At 38.1% G+C, this 17,606-nt stretch overlaps 1 protein-coding gene across 2 annotated transcripts in view; it reads left to right on the top strand.

The window, feature by feature from the left end:
• Positions 1-17,606, top strand: part of TMEM131 (transmembrane protein 131) — a 192,215-nt gene that overhangs the window by 106,743 nt on the left and 67,866 nt on the right. The window contains exons 6-10 of one of the 2 annotated variants that reach the window (XM_060170052.1): positions 5,331-5,447; positions 7,908-8,030; positions 13,443-13,523; positions 17,175-17,325; positions 17,424-17,480. In XM_060170052.1, coding sequence (XP_060026035.1) covers positions 5,331-5,447; positions 7,908-8,030; positions 13,443-13,523; positions 17,175-17,325; positions 17,424-17,480 — 529 coding nt within the window. The remainder of the gene's footprint in view (positions 1-5,330; positions 5,448-7,907; positions 8,031-13,442; positions 13,524-17,174; positions 17,326-17,423; positions 17,481-17,606) is intronic. The other variant, XM_060170053.1, reaches the window with a different exon arrangement.

Below are 17,606 nucleotides of genomic sequence, written 5' to 3' on the forward strand. Positions count from 1 at the left end.
TGGCTGTCGCAGGACTCAGGGCAGGATTACTCTGAGCAGAGTGAAGAAGTGAAGAAAGCTGCATTGGGGGTATATTTTCAAGGTAGGAATAGGATTTTCTGAGGTGGGATTGAGAGGAAGAGAATAGTCAAGGTGGACTCCAGAGTTTTTGTCCTGAGCAACTAGGAAGACAGTTGCCATCAGCTGAGACGGCAAAGGCTGAGGGTGGAGTAGGTTTCGGGAGTGTGGTCAGTAGTTCAGTTTTGGACGTGTTAGATTTGGCATGTCTCCTAGACGTCCAGCTGGGGGTGCCAAGTAGGCAGTTGAAGTCTGGTGTATGAGGGAAAGGACTAGACTCGAAATAGAAGTAAAGATGTGAATCCATGGACCTGGGTGAGATCACCAAGGGAGCAAAAGGCCAGGGACTCTGATCTATGGTACAAATATGTGAGACTTTGCTGCAGATAATTTAAAACTAAAGTTAGCACACCTTGTGTCGTCTTCATTACTTTTTCCTACTGTTGTCTTTTTTTTTTTTAATCAAACTAAATTTATTTTATTTAGGAAGTTTGTTGTACCAGAGGGAACAAAAGGATGAATTGTAGCAAATCTGATGAATTCTTATGGGAAGATTACATTCCTGAGCCTGAGTTTATTGTTCTGTTTCATCACTGTTTTGTTACATTGTTAATTGTCATTTGGGAGTAGATTTTCCCTGTTATTAAAAAAAAAAGAAAGAAAGAAAAGATTTGTTCTGTGTATCTCAGCATCTTCTTAAAGTATTCCAGTCTTTAAGTTATAAAGAGTTGATTGGATATTAGGAACTATCAAAGAGAACCTGTACTCTTGTATCCAGGCTCTTTTTTCTCCCAGGATATAATGCTTTTAACAGCTTTCAACAAATACTGAAATCTGTTTTCAAAGAAATCTTTGTACTAAGGAATGTTTGTCCATGTAACAGACTGAAGACAGCCACATCTGGCATTCTCAAAGAAGCACATAACTACTAAATGTAATGCTGCAAATCAACTTATTTCCTTTAAAACTTCACTAAATACTTCCAAGGAGTACAACAAGTTTCCTTATCATATATGTGATTTGCAGATCTTTTCTTCTAGTCTGTAGCATGTCTTTTCATCCTCTTTATAAAATCTTTCAAATAACAGAAGTTTTTAATTTCCACGAAGTCCAGCTTATCAAATTTTTCTTTTATGGGTTATGCTTTTGGACTTGTAGCTAAGAACTATTCGCCTAAACTGAAGTCACAAAGATTTTCTCCAATTTTTATTCCAGAAGTTTAATAGTTTCAGATTTTACATTTAGGTCTGTGATCCTTTTTGAGTTAATGTTTGTTTATGGCGTGAGATATAGATCAAGAGTTATTTTGTTTTGTTTTGCATATGTATACACAGTCGTTACTGTACTGTTGGTTAAAAAGACTATCCTTTCTCATTGAAATACCGCTGCGTTTTTGTCAAAGTCAGTTGACATTGAATATGTGGGCCTGTTTTTTTAGACTTCCCATTACGTTCTAATGTGTATCTAATAGATATCTAATATGTCAACCCTTTCACCAATAACCACACTGCCTTGATTACACTAGGTTTTTAGTAGTTCCTGGAATTGCAGTGTGAACCCTTCAGTTTCGTTTTCCTTTTTTAAAATGGTTTTGCTCTTCTTATTCCCTTTTCTTGCCATCTGAATTTTAGAATCAGCTTGTCAATTTCTTTTTTTAAACCTCTTGCTAAGATTCTTTTTAACATATTTTTGAATTAATCTTAAACATATAGATAACTAAGTACAGATAATCTTGTATTCCTCACCCAGTTTCTCCTAATGCTAACTTCTTATATTGTATAATCATAGTATAATTATCAAAACCAGGAAATTAACATTTGTAAAGTACTGTTAACTAAAAACTTATATGAATTTTAACAGTTTTCTATCAATGTACTTTTTCTGTTCTAGGATCTTATTTCACATTGTATTTAGTTTCTCCTTAGGCTGAAATTTTTATTGCAGTTACGGTGGATACATAAATCAATTGGGGGAGAATTAACATCTGAACAATATTATCTTCCTATCTATGAACACAGTATATCTCTCCATTTTTTTAAGTCTTCTTTTATTACTTTAAGCAATGCTTTGTCATTTTCTGCTCACAGAACTTGCATATTATTAGATTTATATTTTTGTGTGTGCATGTTATTGTAAATGATACTTTTTTAAAAATTAGAATTCCAGTGTTTATTGCTAAGATAGGGAAATACAATTGATTATTGTATATTGACCTTGATTCCTGCAACTTCATTAAACTCTTATTAGCTCTTATGAGCATTTTTGAAGTTTATTTTTGGGAATTTTTATATAGGCAGCCATGTTGTCTGTGATTAAAAACAGACCTTTCTTCCTTTCTAATGTATATGCTTTCTATTTATTTTTCTTGTCTCATTGTACTGGCAAGTACTTCCAATACAATGTTGAATAGCTGTCATGAGAGAGGACATCCTTGCCTTGTTCCACATTGGGGGTGAGGGAGAGTAGCATTCAGTCATTCACCATTAAGTCTGGTATTTCTAGGTCTTTTGTAGATGCTCTTTATATGGTTGAGGAAGTTCTCTTCTATTGACTTAGTTTACTGAGATTTTTAATCATGAATGGATGCTGAATTTTGTCAAATTATTTTATGCACCTACTGAAAGGATTTTTCTTCTTTAGTATGTTGATAATATCAATTACATTGGTTTGATTTTTGAATGTTGAGCTAGAATTTCATTGTCCTGATAAAAACCACTTGATCATGATGTGTTATCTTTTTTATATGTTGGCTGGATTCAGAATTTCATTGTCATGATAAAAACCACTTGATCATGATGTGTTATCTTTTTTTATGTTGGCTGGATTCAGTTTGCCGATACTTTGTAAATGATTGCATGTCTACATTTGTGAGGGATGTTGGCTTGTAGTTTTCTTTTCTTGTCACATCTTTGTCTGGTCTTGGTATAAAGGTAATACTAGACTCATGAAATGAAGTGGGAAGTGTTCTCTTCTGTATGCTGAAAGCTTATGTAGATAGGTGTTATTTAATGGTTGGTGTAGAACTCTACCATTCTACCAGTGAAACCATCTGGGCTTGGGCTTTTCCTTGTGGGAAGGTTTTTTAACTACAAATTAAATTTTTTTTAATGGTTTTAAGACTGTTCTGGCAATTTTGTTTCAAATGGGCTTTAGCAGATTGTTTTTCAAAGAATGTATCTATTTCTTCTAGCTATTAAATTTATGGGCATAGAGTTGTTTGTAATATTCCTTTATCATCCTTTGTATGTGTAAAGGTTGTATTATGATGTCCACATTTCAGTTTCTTATATTTTCATCTTCCTCCTTTTTACTTTTGGTCATTCTGTTTAGGGTTTTATCAGTTTTATGGACTGTTTTGGTTTTACTGATTTTTCACTATTTTTCCATTTTCTATTTCATTATTTTAAGCTCTTGTCTAATATTTTTCCTTTTTATTTTGGGTTTAATTTACTCTTTTTCTAGTTTCTCAAGGTGGAAACATAGATTATTGATTTGAGACATTTCTTTTCAAGATAAGCGTGTAATACTGTAATTTTCCTTCCAAGTATTGCTTTACAGCAGCATAGCACGGGGAGATCAGCTCCTTGCTTTGCGATGACCTAGAGAGGTGGGATAGGGAGGGTGGGAGGGAGGCTCAAGACGGAGGAGATATGGGGATATATGTATGCATATGGCTGATTCCTTTGTTGTACAACAGAAACTAACAGAGTATTGTGAAGCAATTATACTCCAATAAAGATCTATTTAAAAAAAAGAGTATTGCTTTAAATTTTGATATGTTGTGTTTTCATTTCCAGTTGATTCAGAATAATTTATAATTTCCTTTGTGACTACTTATTTGACCAGTGGGTTATTTAGAAGTGTGTTGTTTACCAGTATCCTATTACTGATTTTTTGGCTCAAGTGTGACCTCCATCTAGCATCTATAGCTTCTAGGGATTCTATGCACCAGAGTTCTGTCGCCCACACTCGGCATTTAGCAGTGTGTAAAAATTTTAGCTGAATTCATTTTACTGTCTTGTACGTTAGCCTCATCTTCTTCCCATTCTCTGTCATGGGTGAGCCAGTATTCACATTCTATCTCTTCTCGAAGGTGCTTGTCTTTCCTTAAGTTTGGGGCTAGTTGATACACAAACTGTGATGCATTCAAGAAAAGTTATGATTTTGCAGAATATTCTTTTTGATAATGCAGGAGAAATTCCCAGCTTTCTACATCCAAAGGTAAAGACAGACATCTCAGTGCCATATATTTTAAGCTATAATTTGGGGAGCATTTTAGAGTTCTAGCCACAGAGGCAGAATGAGAGAAGTTAATGACTTTACATATTAAAATGCATTTTAAGGCTTCATTGCAGGCAGAACTGCATTTGCAGTCTCTCAAACTTCATGAAGCAGCCCTATTGTTTTGTTGTAATAAAATTTAGTTTGCTAACCACCGTGACATTCTCAGTCTCTACACAAGGTAACAGGAAGGAGTTCCTGCATGTGTTGCCAAGGCTCCCTTCTTTTTTAATGTAAGTTGCTGGCACATTTTGTGCCCTTTGTGAATGGACGACAGAGGTCAAGAGGTTGAGGCTGGGCTTATTTGTTTATTCGGATAGTACAAGTGTCTACTCAGTAGTAGAGTAGAACATCTGTATAAGAAGCTCGGCTTCAGCTCAGCTCCTCCTTGATCGTCTGATGTTGGAAGAGCCTGTAATTAGGTACTTCATTCCAGCCAAGTTATTGTTGAATGAACAGAATTCAAGGGAACCATCTGTTGTACAGGGTTTTAGAATCATGATTGACAAAGATATGTGACATCCAATATGAAGACATCTTTTTTTTCCCATTGCAAAATAGTTTGGTTAATTTAAACCTTAAACCTTTAGGAGGAAAAGGCTAGTTTATGCAAATGATTCTAAGATGTTTTAGAAGACTTTAGCTATCTTTTTTTTTTTTGGCTGCGTCGGGTCTTAGTTTCAGCACGCAGGATCTTTCGTTGAGGCACACAGGCTCTTTGTTGCAGCACGTGGGCTTCTCTCTAGTTGTGGCACGCAGGCTCTAGAGCACACAGGCCCAGTAGTTGCGGTACGCAGGCTTAGTTGCCCTGCAGCATGTGGGATCTTACTTCCCTGACCAGGGATTGAACCCGCATCCCCTGCATTGGCAGGAGGATTCTTAACCACTGGACCACCAGGGAAGTCCCGAGAACTTTAGCTATCTAATTGTGGTCACCATGATCTGATTTTTTGGTTACTAATTTAACTTTATTTATTGCTTTTCTTTTTCAGAAAATTCTTCCAGGAGGAAATACATCATTTGATGTAGTTTTTCTTGCAAGAGTAGTAGGAAATGTAGAAAATACTTTATTTATTAATACATCTAATCATGGGGTATTCACTTACCAGGTAAGAATCAGAATGAAAACTTTATTTATAAAATACAGTTATCATCTTCAACCTGTCATATGACAACCTTTTGGGAACTCTTTTCAAAAATTCAGGGGATAAGGGAAAATGTAAGAGTTTAGATTCAGAGAATTTTTTTAAAACTTTTAATTTTATATTAGAGTATAGTTGATTAACAGTGTTGTAATAGTTTCAGGTGTACAGCAAAGTGGCATAGTTATATATATATATATGTGTATCTATTCTCTTTCAAATTCTTTTCCCATTTAGTTTGTTACGTAATACTGAGCATTTTTATACTTACAGCTGTGTTTGTGAATATCCCTGTTCACATCAGACTGTGAAACAAATGCTCTTAAAGCTACAGCTAAAGTGTTACTGTAAGATTGGTTGGCAAAAGAACAGTTAAAAATATTTTCACAGTGACTCTAGATTTTTTTTTTTTTTTTACTTTTTGCACGCTTACGAAGTGATAATAGTTTCAGGATCAAAACTTATGTGCCTGCTTTTCTTTGGTAATTATATTGTTTAAAATTTTTGATAAACTCTTTTCTATGTTCAGTCATTGTTTGGGTTATTAAAGAAAGTGAATGTTTTGTGAATCAAGATTTTTATATATCAAGATTACTAAGAATAATTACTTATTTGACACTGTGCTACACACTTTACATGCACTTCTGCCTGCATTACAGATACTGTTATTCTCACTTTTTTAGATGAGTAAGGTGAAGTTGAGAAAGGTTAAATAATTATGCTACTAGTAAGTTACTGAGCAGGGATTCAAACCCATGTCTTTATAACTATGAAGACCATCCTCTTAACCACTGAGCTATATTGCCCATGGAACTCAATTGTTTAAATCCTTACTTGGCTAGTGTCTTACTTTACAGTTTTTATGCTTTTGTTTTTGAACATTTCTTCTCCACTACCCAGGACACTTCATGTATTTTGGAAATTAGTGTCAGAGTAAACATTCCATTTTAGTCAGGAATCATATCTTATGCTTATTTATGGTGCACAAGTCTTTAGTGGTTGTTTGATAGGCAGTATATACTTTTGAAGCCAGTACAGATGAATAACTTTGACATGCTGTACAGAGCACTTGGCATATACTTGTTGAGTAAATAAAAAGACCACCGTGAGGATATGAAGACCTGTGCCCTATAATGGTGCCCCCAACTGACCTAGGTGTTTGTGGCCCACGGGTGACCTGAGGGTCATGATCAGGTTGTTCTCAAGGTGAGCCTCAGTGCCAGGTGTCTTCACCTCTTCGCATCTAGTCTTTCACCACGTCTTTCTCTTAAATGTACCTTGAGTCTGTCTACCTCTCTCCTCTTCACCCCCACTGCTCCCAGGCCATCCCCACCTCTCACTGGATGACGACACAGGAGCCTCCTGACTGCCCTTCCTCTCCTCCGCAGCCCCTCCTACAGTGCATTGTTCACTCTGTAGCCAGAGTGATATTCTCTGAGCATAAATCAGATCCAGTCAGCTCCTCACGTAAATCCTTATGTTTTCCCATTGCTCTCAGAGCAAAGTGAAAGCTTCTGACCAAGGCCAACAAGGCTCTAAGGATCTGACTCCCGTGTAGCTCTCCCACCTCATCCCATTTGACCATGGTTCTCATCTTATTCTTTGTCTCCAAACAAGCCACACCCTTTCCTGCCTCCTGCCCTTTGCCTGTGTACTTCCCCTTGCAGAATACACTTTCACTGTTGGCTTGTTCTCATCTATCAGGTGACGTCAGTTCATGTCATTTCCCATCCACCCTCTCTTAAAGAATATTCCCACCCTCGCTCCACCCAGTTACTCTGTATCACATTACCCATTTTTCTAAACCTTTTTATTGTTATCTAGGCTGTCCCTAATATTAGGATGTGAGTTTCATAAGAGCAGGCACATTATCTGTCTCGTTCACTGTTGAATTGTTCAGCAGTGCCTGTGGTTGTACCTAGCACATCATAGGCACTTAATAAATAGTTGTCATTGAATGACTGGCTCACCCTGTTTGGTCAGCCCACATTCCTATGGAGGAATGACCTGGGACTGTGCTTCGTATTTAAGAGATTGTCTGGGCCCTACATCCATCTTCTGATGGTTGGAACAGGGAAATCTTTTAATTCCCTGTTTCCTCCTTTTGTCTATCCCATGACCTCGTGAAGGACTACTAATTTCTAATATAGAAATCATTCCAAATGTATATATATGTGCATTTATATATATATATATATAAAAGAATATATATATATATTCTTGATGAGTATCAAGAATTTTATGTATATCAAATAGGTAGCCAAACAAGTATAGAAACTACATGTGTGCTCCTTTTAAAGGGAGTTACGATTTTTTTCCATAAGTTAACCTCACCAGTTTTCCCTAGATCAATCAGTTATAACTATAAAAATGTTCTAAAACTCTAAAAGCAACTAAAATTGCATTTTTTTTCCTCCTTGGAATCAGGTATTTGGTATTGGAGTTCCAAATCCATACCGACTGAGGCCGTTCCTTGGGGCCAGAGTCCCTGTGAATAGCAGTTTCTCGCCTATAATAAACATACACAATCCTCACAGTGAGCCTTTACAGGTGAGTTTATGGTGGTGATTTTGAATGTGTTTAACTTTAGTGGAAATTAATGCTTAGCGTGAAATCTCAGTTTGTTACAGTTTTCAAGACTATTTAAAATAACGTGGTACTGAATAATAGTACTAAAGAGAGATATTATTTTATTGCAGCTTGTAGTCTGAATTTGGGGTTATATCAGTCCAGTTATCGAATTTTTGGAACCATTTTTAAAATGACTGTGGTTTCTCTGGTGTTAGTTTTAAGCACCTGTACATTTAATTTAAGAAGAGTTTTCATCTATACAAGGCCACTGCTTTTCTTGCCTTCAGCTCCTTCTGTCCCAGTATAAATTTTTTAAGCCAGTATTCGTATTTATTTCTAATAATAATAAGTTTTTCGTGATGGCAGCCTGGAAATTAAAATCCAAGGAAAGGGTAATATAGAACCACTGATTAAAAGCCAACTTATATTTTTATTTTAAAAAATCCAACTCATATCTTACCCAATGTTTTAGTAATAATTATTTTCACATTTGAAATCCCTCCTCACTCGTCCCTTGTCTCTAAGACAGTGGGCGTGACTGGCATCACTCCTTCAAATATTTCCTAAAATAAAAACCCCACCCCATTCCCCCAGTGACTTCCAGCCGTGTAACATTTGCTGCCACTGTAGCTTCTAGTTTTGTTGTCTGTGTTGGAAGGAGATGTGGATGCTTTCCAGAACAGTCCTTAATGTCCACACCCAGGGCCCGTAGAGTTCTTTAGGACCCCAGTACTGCAGAACTTAGTGGTGGCTTGAAAATGGCAGGTGGAGGGAAAATACCATGCACTGTGGTAAGCCACAGCGCTTTGGCAACCGAAATGGTTTTTGCCATCTTAGAACCCCCTGGTAGAAGGGCTCATAAACAGTGAAGGTGAAAACAAGAAAGAACAAGACAAGATATTCAGAGCTGGGATTATGAAATGCTTAGGAATTTAGTAGCAAGAGAGGTTTCACCCCCAAACTTGGCTGACACTGGGTGAGGATAGCTACGAATAAAAATACTCCACCCAAATTTTGATTATTTGTAGCTGGATATCTTGATCATAAAAGAGGAAAATGCTCTTGTCTCCTGCTTTTACAAGTGAAAAGTATTTCCTCTCCATCATCAGTCTGTCGTTTATATCCTTTTGCTACTTTGGATAATGGTGAATTTTCCCTGTTCTGGCTAACTTTTATTACAAATCTATACAGAAACCTCATAAATTCTTGCTATTTTTCTTTTCTTGACTGTTTTCAGTCCAAGACATAAAAACTGTCCTCTCATTCTCTCAGACCCTGCCGCATGAGTTGCCACACTCTTCTGTAGCAGCAGTGTTACGAAGCACTCAGGGATGTGCCCTCTCTGTGGTTGCCACACCACGGACTGAGGGTCTCGCTTCCTGCTTGGAAGGATGGAGGTTACAGACTCAGCAGATGTTGGCTAATCTACGGTTACCTTAGTAGCCTTACAGTCTGCGCCTTTGCTCCTCAGCCTTTGGAGTCATCAAGCTATAATCTAGAAAAATTATCTCTGAATTCAATAGTGATTTTTTCTTTTGTTCATCTAGTCTTTTTCAGTTATATAACATTTCAATTCAAGATTTACCACAACGGACTTTTCATCAGCGCACAGGAGAGCAAATGGAAAGCCAAAGTTGCCCTCTTAGAAACAATAGATTGTTTATCTGGAGTGCTTTTTTTTTTTTTTTTTTTTTTGCGGTACGCGGGCCTCTCACTGTCGTGGCCTCTCCCGTTGCGGAGCAGAGGCTCTGGACGCGCAGGCTCAGCGGCCACGGCTCACGGGCCCAGCCGCTCCGCGGCATGTGGGATCTTCCTGGACAAGGGCTCGAACCCGTGTCCCCTGCATCGGCAGGCGGACTCTCAACCACTGCACCACCAGGGAAGCCCCTGGAGTGCTTTTTTTTTTAAAGGGAAAATCCAAGTCCCTATCTGATGGGCGCTTTTTTAATTGAGGTATAACTGACATACTACATTATATCAGTCTCAGGTATACGGTATAGTTTAACTATAGTCACTATCATGTCTGTCACATTCCTGTGACTTAATTGCCTTTATAACTGGTAGGTTGTGTGGAAGGCATTCTTAACCTGGGAGTCCTATAATATGAGTCTTGTCCTTAAGTTTAAGATAGTATTGTAAAGCAAGAAATTACATCTGATTTGTTCATTATACAACACAAACACACGAGTATGTTCTCATTGAAAAAAGAATGTCAGCAATTCAAACGTGTGAGGCAAAAGTCCCTTTGAACTTGCTACCTTCCGGTCCGATGCTGTCCAGCAGAACTCCCTGTGCTGATGGAAGAGCTCAGTGTCTGCTCTGTCCAGTGCAGCAGCCGCCAGCCACAGGTGGCCGTTGAGCCCCTGAACTTGTGGCTGGGGTGGCTGAAGAGCTGAACATTCAGTTTTACTTTAGTTCAATTAATTTCAATTTAAATAACCACATGTAGCAGGCGACTGTTACATTAGCACAGCTCCAGCCCTGAACCCTTCCTCGGCGATACCCGTCATGTGATCTCCGTGTGTCACATCAGGCCTTTTTCTGTGTGCTTGTGTGAAGATATGTGGGCACACAAAAACTAACATTCTTCGTGGGAATCTTTTTACATAAATTATATTTTGTATATATTGTTGGCTTCCTTTTTTTCTCTAAACTTTATTATATTAGGAACACTAGCACTGGACTAAAAATCAGGAGTGTGTTGTCCTAGTTTTAATGTAATCTGTCCTTTGATTTTATAGTTTAGCCTTTATCTGTCCTCATTTCCTTATTCCCTTTCCTGTTATCAGTAGCCTACCTTTGTAATCTTATGTTCCAAACATTGTTAGGCTTGTGTCCTTAATACCTTGGAAGATTCAATGAAATAACACATGATGTTTTCTGGTTTTTAGAAAAAGTTCTGCAGTCACCCCATCAGTTAAGGTGCCGTTACTGTTAACACAGTACTGTAGGGGAACACTAATAAATTGGAAGGCAAGTGATAGTACTCAGAGAAAATCCTAGCTCATTAGTCTTTGCTAAATGCATCACTGTAATGACAACACACACAAAAAAAACAAAAACAATAACCTTTAAGCATATGCTAAAGTATTGCTGTTTTTCCTGCTTTATCCTTTTTTTGTGTACTCCTAGAGGACTTTTGTGATAAAACAAGTAAAGGTTTTCTACCCATTCTCATTCACCCCAAATTTGCATTTAATTAAATATATTCTTTATTTTTAAGAGATAGGGTTACTTGCCTTTAAAGAAAAGTCTCCTGCCATATGACTCTTCTATTCCTTGGTATTTACCCAAGAGAAAGGAAAGCACGTGAAAACCCAAAGACGTATACAATGTGGTGTTCATAACAGCGTTGTGACCAAACATCTGTAGTGACCCAAAACTGGAAACACCCCAAATGTCCATCAGCAAGTAAATGGATCAAAAATTGTGGCATATCCATAAAATCAAAAAGAAATGAACTGGGCTTCCCTGGTGGCGCAGTGGTTGAGAGTCCGCCTGCCGATGCAGGGGACACGGGTTCGTGCCCCGGTCCGGGAAGATCCCACATGCCGCAGAGCGGCTGGGCCCATGAGCCATGGCCGTTGAGCCTGCGCATCCGGAGCCTGTGCTCCGCAACGGGAGAGACCACAACAGTGAGAGGCCCACATACCACAAAAAAAAAAAAAAAAGAAAGGAACTATTAGTACATAAAACAACATGGTGGATCTCCAGATAATTACACTGAATAAAAGCAGCCAGACACAAGAGTACATACTGTATGGTTCCATTTATATAAAACTCTAGACACTACAGACTAATGTAGAGTGGCCAAGAGCAGCTCAGTGGTTGCCTGGGGATGGGAGAGGGCAGAGGGTGACAGGTGGATTGCAAAGGTCATGAGGAAACTCTAGGAGGTAAAGGGTTTATTTAATATTGTAATTATAGTAGTAGCTTCATGCCTGTGTACATGTCAGAATTCATCAAGTTGTACACTTTAAAAATGTATAGGGCTTTCCTGGTGGCACTGTGGTTGAGAGTCCGCTTGCCGATGCAAGGGCCACGGGTTCGTGCCCCGGTCCAGGAAGATCCCACATGCTGCGGAGCGACTGGGCCCGTGAGCCATGGCTGCTGAGCCTGCATGTCCAGAGCCTGTGCTCCGCAACGGGAGAGGCCACAACAGTGCGAGGCCCGCGTATCGCAAAAAAATAAATAAAAATAAAAATGTATAGTTTAGGGCTTCCCTGGTGCCTCAGTGGTTAAGAACCTGCCTGCCAATGCAGGGGACACAGGTTCGAGCCCTGGTCCAGGAAGATCCCACATGCTGCAGAGCAACTAAGCCTGTGCGCCACAACTACTAAGCTTGCGCTGTAGAGCCCGCAAGCCACAATTGCAGAGCCCACGTGCCGCAACTACTGAAGCCCGCGCACCTAGAGCCTGTGCTCTGCAACAAGAGAAGCCACCGCGATGAGAAGCCCAGGCACCACAAGGAAGAGTAGCCCCTGCTCGCTGCAACCAGAGAAAGCCCGTGCGCAGCAACGAAGGCCCAATACACCAAAGATAGATAGATAGATAAATAAATAATTTTTTAAATGTGTAGTTTATTGTACATGAATTATACCTCAGTAAACAGTTTTTAAAAATCATGGGTTGGGACTTCTCTGGTGGTCCAGTGGTTAAGACTCCACACTCCCAATGCAGGGGGCCCAGGTTCGATCCCTGGTCAGGGAACTAGATCCCACATCCTGCAGCAAAGATCCTGCACTCAGCAGTGAAGATCCCGCCTGCTGCAACTAAGACCCGGCATGGCCAAATAAATAAATAAATATTTAAAAGAAACAATCATGGGTGTAGGTACAAGCCACAGAGATACATTAATAGTAGCTGTGATTTTGCTACAGAAGTCTTCAAATATTTTCATTCTGCACTGATATTGTTGCATATGCTGAAGAATGATATGCTCTTCACTATGTCACAATTACAGTAGTTATTAGATCTGCTGCTAGATCTTGTTATAAATGTGTGAATAAAGAAGCATTTGTGTTACTAAAAGAACTGTAAAATTTGTATTTCTAAAATACGATACTTTCCATAAACTGTTTCCTTAGGAAAAAATAGAAATAAATGTCCTACGGTTGGATTTCCTAAAATCCAGTCTCTGAAACAGCTACACTATTTCCGAGTTCAATATTTCAAAGTTACCTTGCTTTAATTAAATACACCACCATTGCTTACCCATATGAGCACTGCCTCTGGTGATGTGACACCACACTTACCCTACATTTATATCTGTAAACGTCTTTAAATTTTTTCTGATGAACAATTAGGGTGTCAAACGTTTCTGTATAACAGCAAATCACTTGCATTGAAAACATGATTTTGACTTAACCATCATGTGCTCCTTTGTCACAGGTTGTAGAAATGTACTCTAGTGGAGGAGATCTTCACCTCGAACTTCCGACAGGTCAGCAGGGAGGCACCAGGAAACTGTGGGTGAGTGCTGACGTGTTCTCTCTTGTGAGCTCACATGAAACCAGTTATTCTCTTAAATACACCAGAAAATACTTAACTCCTCATCACCTGGAGAAATACGGGTGACTTTTCTGTAATTATTGTCTTAATATTAAACTTATATCAAACTAACACAACATTGTAAAGCAACTCCAGTAAAAATTAATTTAAAAAGATAAAATAAATTTATATCACATATACTTGAAAATTGGAGAGACAGAGAGAAATAGAATAGTAATTTTTGTAAAGAGCAGTGAACGAAAATTGGTGTAAGCTCTAACCCACTGTGTGGAAAGAAAGAGGTTTTAACTATTCTTCCTCAGAATAATATTAGTAAAGTTGTCTCTGAATCTAATCATTTATAATATGCTTTACACTAATATTGAAGAAGAAGAAAAAAAAAACGTGAGAAGGACCTGCTCCATGTTTTAAGGTAAAGCATTGAACACGCATACTCACTGTTGGTGGAGGAGATGCCATTTGCAGAGGGAACATAGTCAGGCCGTCCTGATGACCTAGAAACTTTAAATTTTTAGGCGGTCTATAGCCACATTTAATGCTATTTAATATTTGACAGTACTCTGTGTCCATGGTTAGAGAACCACTTTTTCTTGGAGAATACTAGCAAATATTAACAGATTAATGAATACCTAGTAACTACCTTATTTACAAAGGTTCCTGCCATAGGAGGGTTGTTTTTATTTTTTTTAATGTTGCCTACCCAGCTTTAATCAAAGAAGGGAAAGTCATAGAAAATGCAGTTCTTGTACCGAGGTCACTAAAATCGCTGCTCATTCGTAATTGAAGACACATGGATCTGACCACTATGAATAGGTTCTGAACATCAAAGTTTCTTTGTTAATTGCTCTGTTAAACACACACAGCCTCTAGATTCTGTCATATGACCAGTCTCAGCCAGGGAAGGGACGTGGAGGGGACGCTTTTAGGATATTGACTTGAACATTTAGAAACCAATTTGTCAGTGACTAGGTTAACTTCTAAGATGTAGAAACACTCTAGCAGGTAGAAATGTGTAATGGATGGTCTCTTTATATCCTTTCACAAAAATGATTTACCTTGAAATTATGATATTGTTTGAAAAGCCTTTGGGAGAAATAGTGTATAAAACAGTGCTTCATAGAATTAACTATAAGCAATTAAATTTGTATTATAATTCTAGATAGAAGAACTAAGAATTTACTATGAAATATAACCGGATTCTAATAAATAAACATTAAAAAATTCAGATTTCTAATTAGTTAAGAACTGTAACGAATGGTAGCAGACATGGCAGATTGTTTTAATACTCCTAGCAGCTACGAGAAAAGATATAGTGACTTATTCCTACAAATCTAGAGTGAGAAAAAGTCAATTGGCCTTGACCTCACCCCCAGCCCATTTCAGTGTACATGAGAAAACCCCAGCTCCTAAAGATGGGGAAGTGGATGGTCTATCTCTAGTGGCCCCAGGAGGGTTCCAGTCACCTCTTTCCTACTTTGAGACTAAAAAGTTAAGAGAGTAGAGGCAAGTGAAGACCAGTAAATTCTAAACCATGGGGATTTCTTAAAATAGGCCAAAAGGTGTGTGCAGAAAAACTCTGGTGGTCCCGAGGGAGCCAGATTATTCAAAAACCAGGAAAAGAATTATACCTCAAAAACAAATTTTTTTTCCAGTGAGTCTTCCTTCTAGTGTAGATGTAAGTGTTCTCTTTTTATGAGCCTAAAAAGTTATGCTATCTTACATGCTCAGAGCCTTACTGAACGCGGTTGGTGAACTGTGGATTTGCTTGGGAAGCTTTGTTTTGTTAGGTTTTAAATGAAAGGAGAGCAGAGCCTACTCTTTCTTGGTTAGCATTTAAAGAGAATCCTAAATGGGCAGAAGACCATTTCTCCAAAGAAGATATACAGATTGCCAACAAACACATGAAAGGATGCTCAACATCACTTATCATTAGAGAAATGCAAATCAAAACTACAATGAGGTATCACCTCACACCAGTCAGAATGGCCATCATCAAAAAATCTACAAACAATAAATGCTCGGGAGGGTGTGGAGAAAAGGGAACCCTCTTGCACTGTTGGTGGGAATGTAAATTGATACAGTCACTGTGGAGAACAGTATGGAGGTTCCTTAAAAAACTAAAAATAGAACTACCACTTGACCCAGCAATCCCACTACTGAGCCTATACCCAGAGAAAACCATAATTCAAAAAGAGTCATGTACCACAATGTTCACTGCAGCTCTATTTACAATAGCCAGGACATGGAAGCAGCCTAAGTGTCCATCGACAGATGAATGGATAAAGAAGATGTGGTGCATATATACAATGGAATATTACTCAGCCATAAAAAGAAATGAAATTGAGTTATTTGTAATGAGGTAATGAGGTGGGTGGACCTAGAGTCTGTCATACAGAGTGAAGTATGTCAGAAAGAGAAAGACAAATACCATATATATGCTAACACATATATATGGAATCTAGAAAAAAAAACTGGTTCTGTAAAACCTAGGGGCAGGACAGGAATAAAGACGCAGACGTAGAGAATGGACTTGAGGATACGGGGAGGGGGAAGGGTAAGCTGGGACGAAGTGAGAGAGTAGCATTGACATATGTACACTACCAAATGTAAAAAAGATAGCTAGTGGGAAGCAGCCGCATAGCACAGGGAGATCAGCTCAGTGCTTTGTGACCACCTAGAGGGGTGGGATAGGAAGGGTGGAAGGGAGACGCACGAGGGAGGAGATATGGGGATACATGTACATGTATAGCTGATTCACTTTGTTATAAAGCAGAAACTAACACACCATTGTAAAGCAATTATACTCCAATGAAGATGTTAAAATAAATAAAACATTATTTAGCTAAAATAAAAGTATATTCTGAAACTGTTGCATATGAAGAGACAGTTAATGAGTATGCCGCTAAAAAGTGTAGGGAAAAAAGTATTACAGAGATGTATCAGGAAGTCCATCAATTAAAAGAATTTTGTTTAAAAAAATAATAAATTAAAAAAAAAGAATCCTTTTTGCAATGACCTAGAGAGGTAGGATAGGGAGGGTAGGAGGGAGGCTCAAGAGGGAGGGGATATGGGGATATATGTATGCATATGGCTGATTCACTTTGTTGTACAACAGAAACTAGCACAGTATTGTGAAGCAGTTATACTCCAATAAAGATCTGTTAAAACAAAAAAAGAGAATCCTGTAAACTTCTGGAAAAGCAATTTCCCTCTGATGGTGATGTCTCTGTTGTTTAGAGAATTTCAGGACTGAATTATATACCCAAGCACCAGCAATACATCAAATAGTAATTGATTTTTATAGATAAACTCTATCTTAATCACTTATCATCTTAAGATGATTTTGCCGCTGACAGTTTGTTTTCATATAATTTTATTTCTTTCATTTTGCTCAGTTTTACACACCATAGTTCATTAGTTTTAAGATATGTGTGTTTTTAACATCCTCCAGAATTGGACTGTGTGTTATAATCAGTGGAATGAATATATTTGTTTAATTGGCAATATGTTTTTTTTCTTAGTGTATAAAATAATAGTGCATCTTTCAGGTGATGTCATCTTATTCAGTAAACTGTGGTGGTTTTGCTACATTATGGTCTGTTAACTTGTCAGGAAATTCCTCCTTATGAAACCAAGGGAGTGATGAGAGCCAGTTTTTCATCTAGAGAAGCAGATAATCACACAGCTTTCATAAGAATAAAGACTAATGCTTCAGACAGCACGGAGTTTATCATTCTTCCAGTTGAGGTGGAAGTTACCACAGGTGAGTGGATGACTAAAGGAGCTGCAAGTTTGTTTTGGTTTCAGTACATCCTACTCTGGCGAAGTGAAATATAATTGTTTACTTTTCTTTTTTCCAAGCTCCTGGAATTTATTCCTCAACTGAAATGTTAGATTTTGGTACACTGCGAACACAAGGTAAAAAAAGAGACAGTGTCTTTATAGGTCTTTTAAAAAAATCCCTGTATTCATTGCTGAATGGCTCTACTTTAACTCCTTTGTAATTAATTCAGCTTTGAAAGTTATTTCTCAGTGGGTTACATG

Source organism: Lagenorhynchus albirostris, chromosome 13 (genome assembly GCF_949774975.1).
Source record: "Lagenorhynchus albirostris chromosome 13, mLagAlb1.1, whole genome shotgun sequence".
NCBI classification, from domain to species: domain Eukaryota; kingdom Metazoa; phylum Chordata; class Mammalia; order Artiodactyla; family Delphinidae; genus Lagenorhynchus; species Lagenorhynchus albirostris.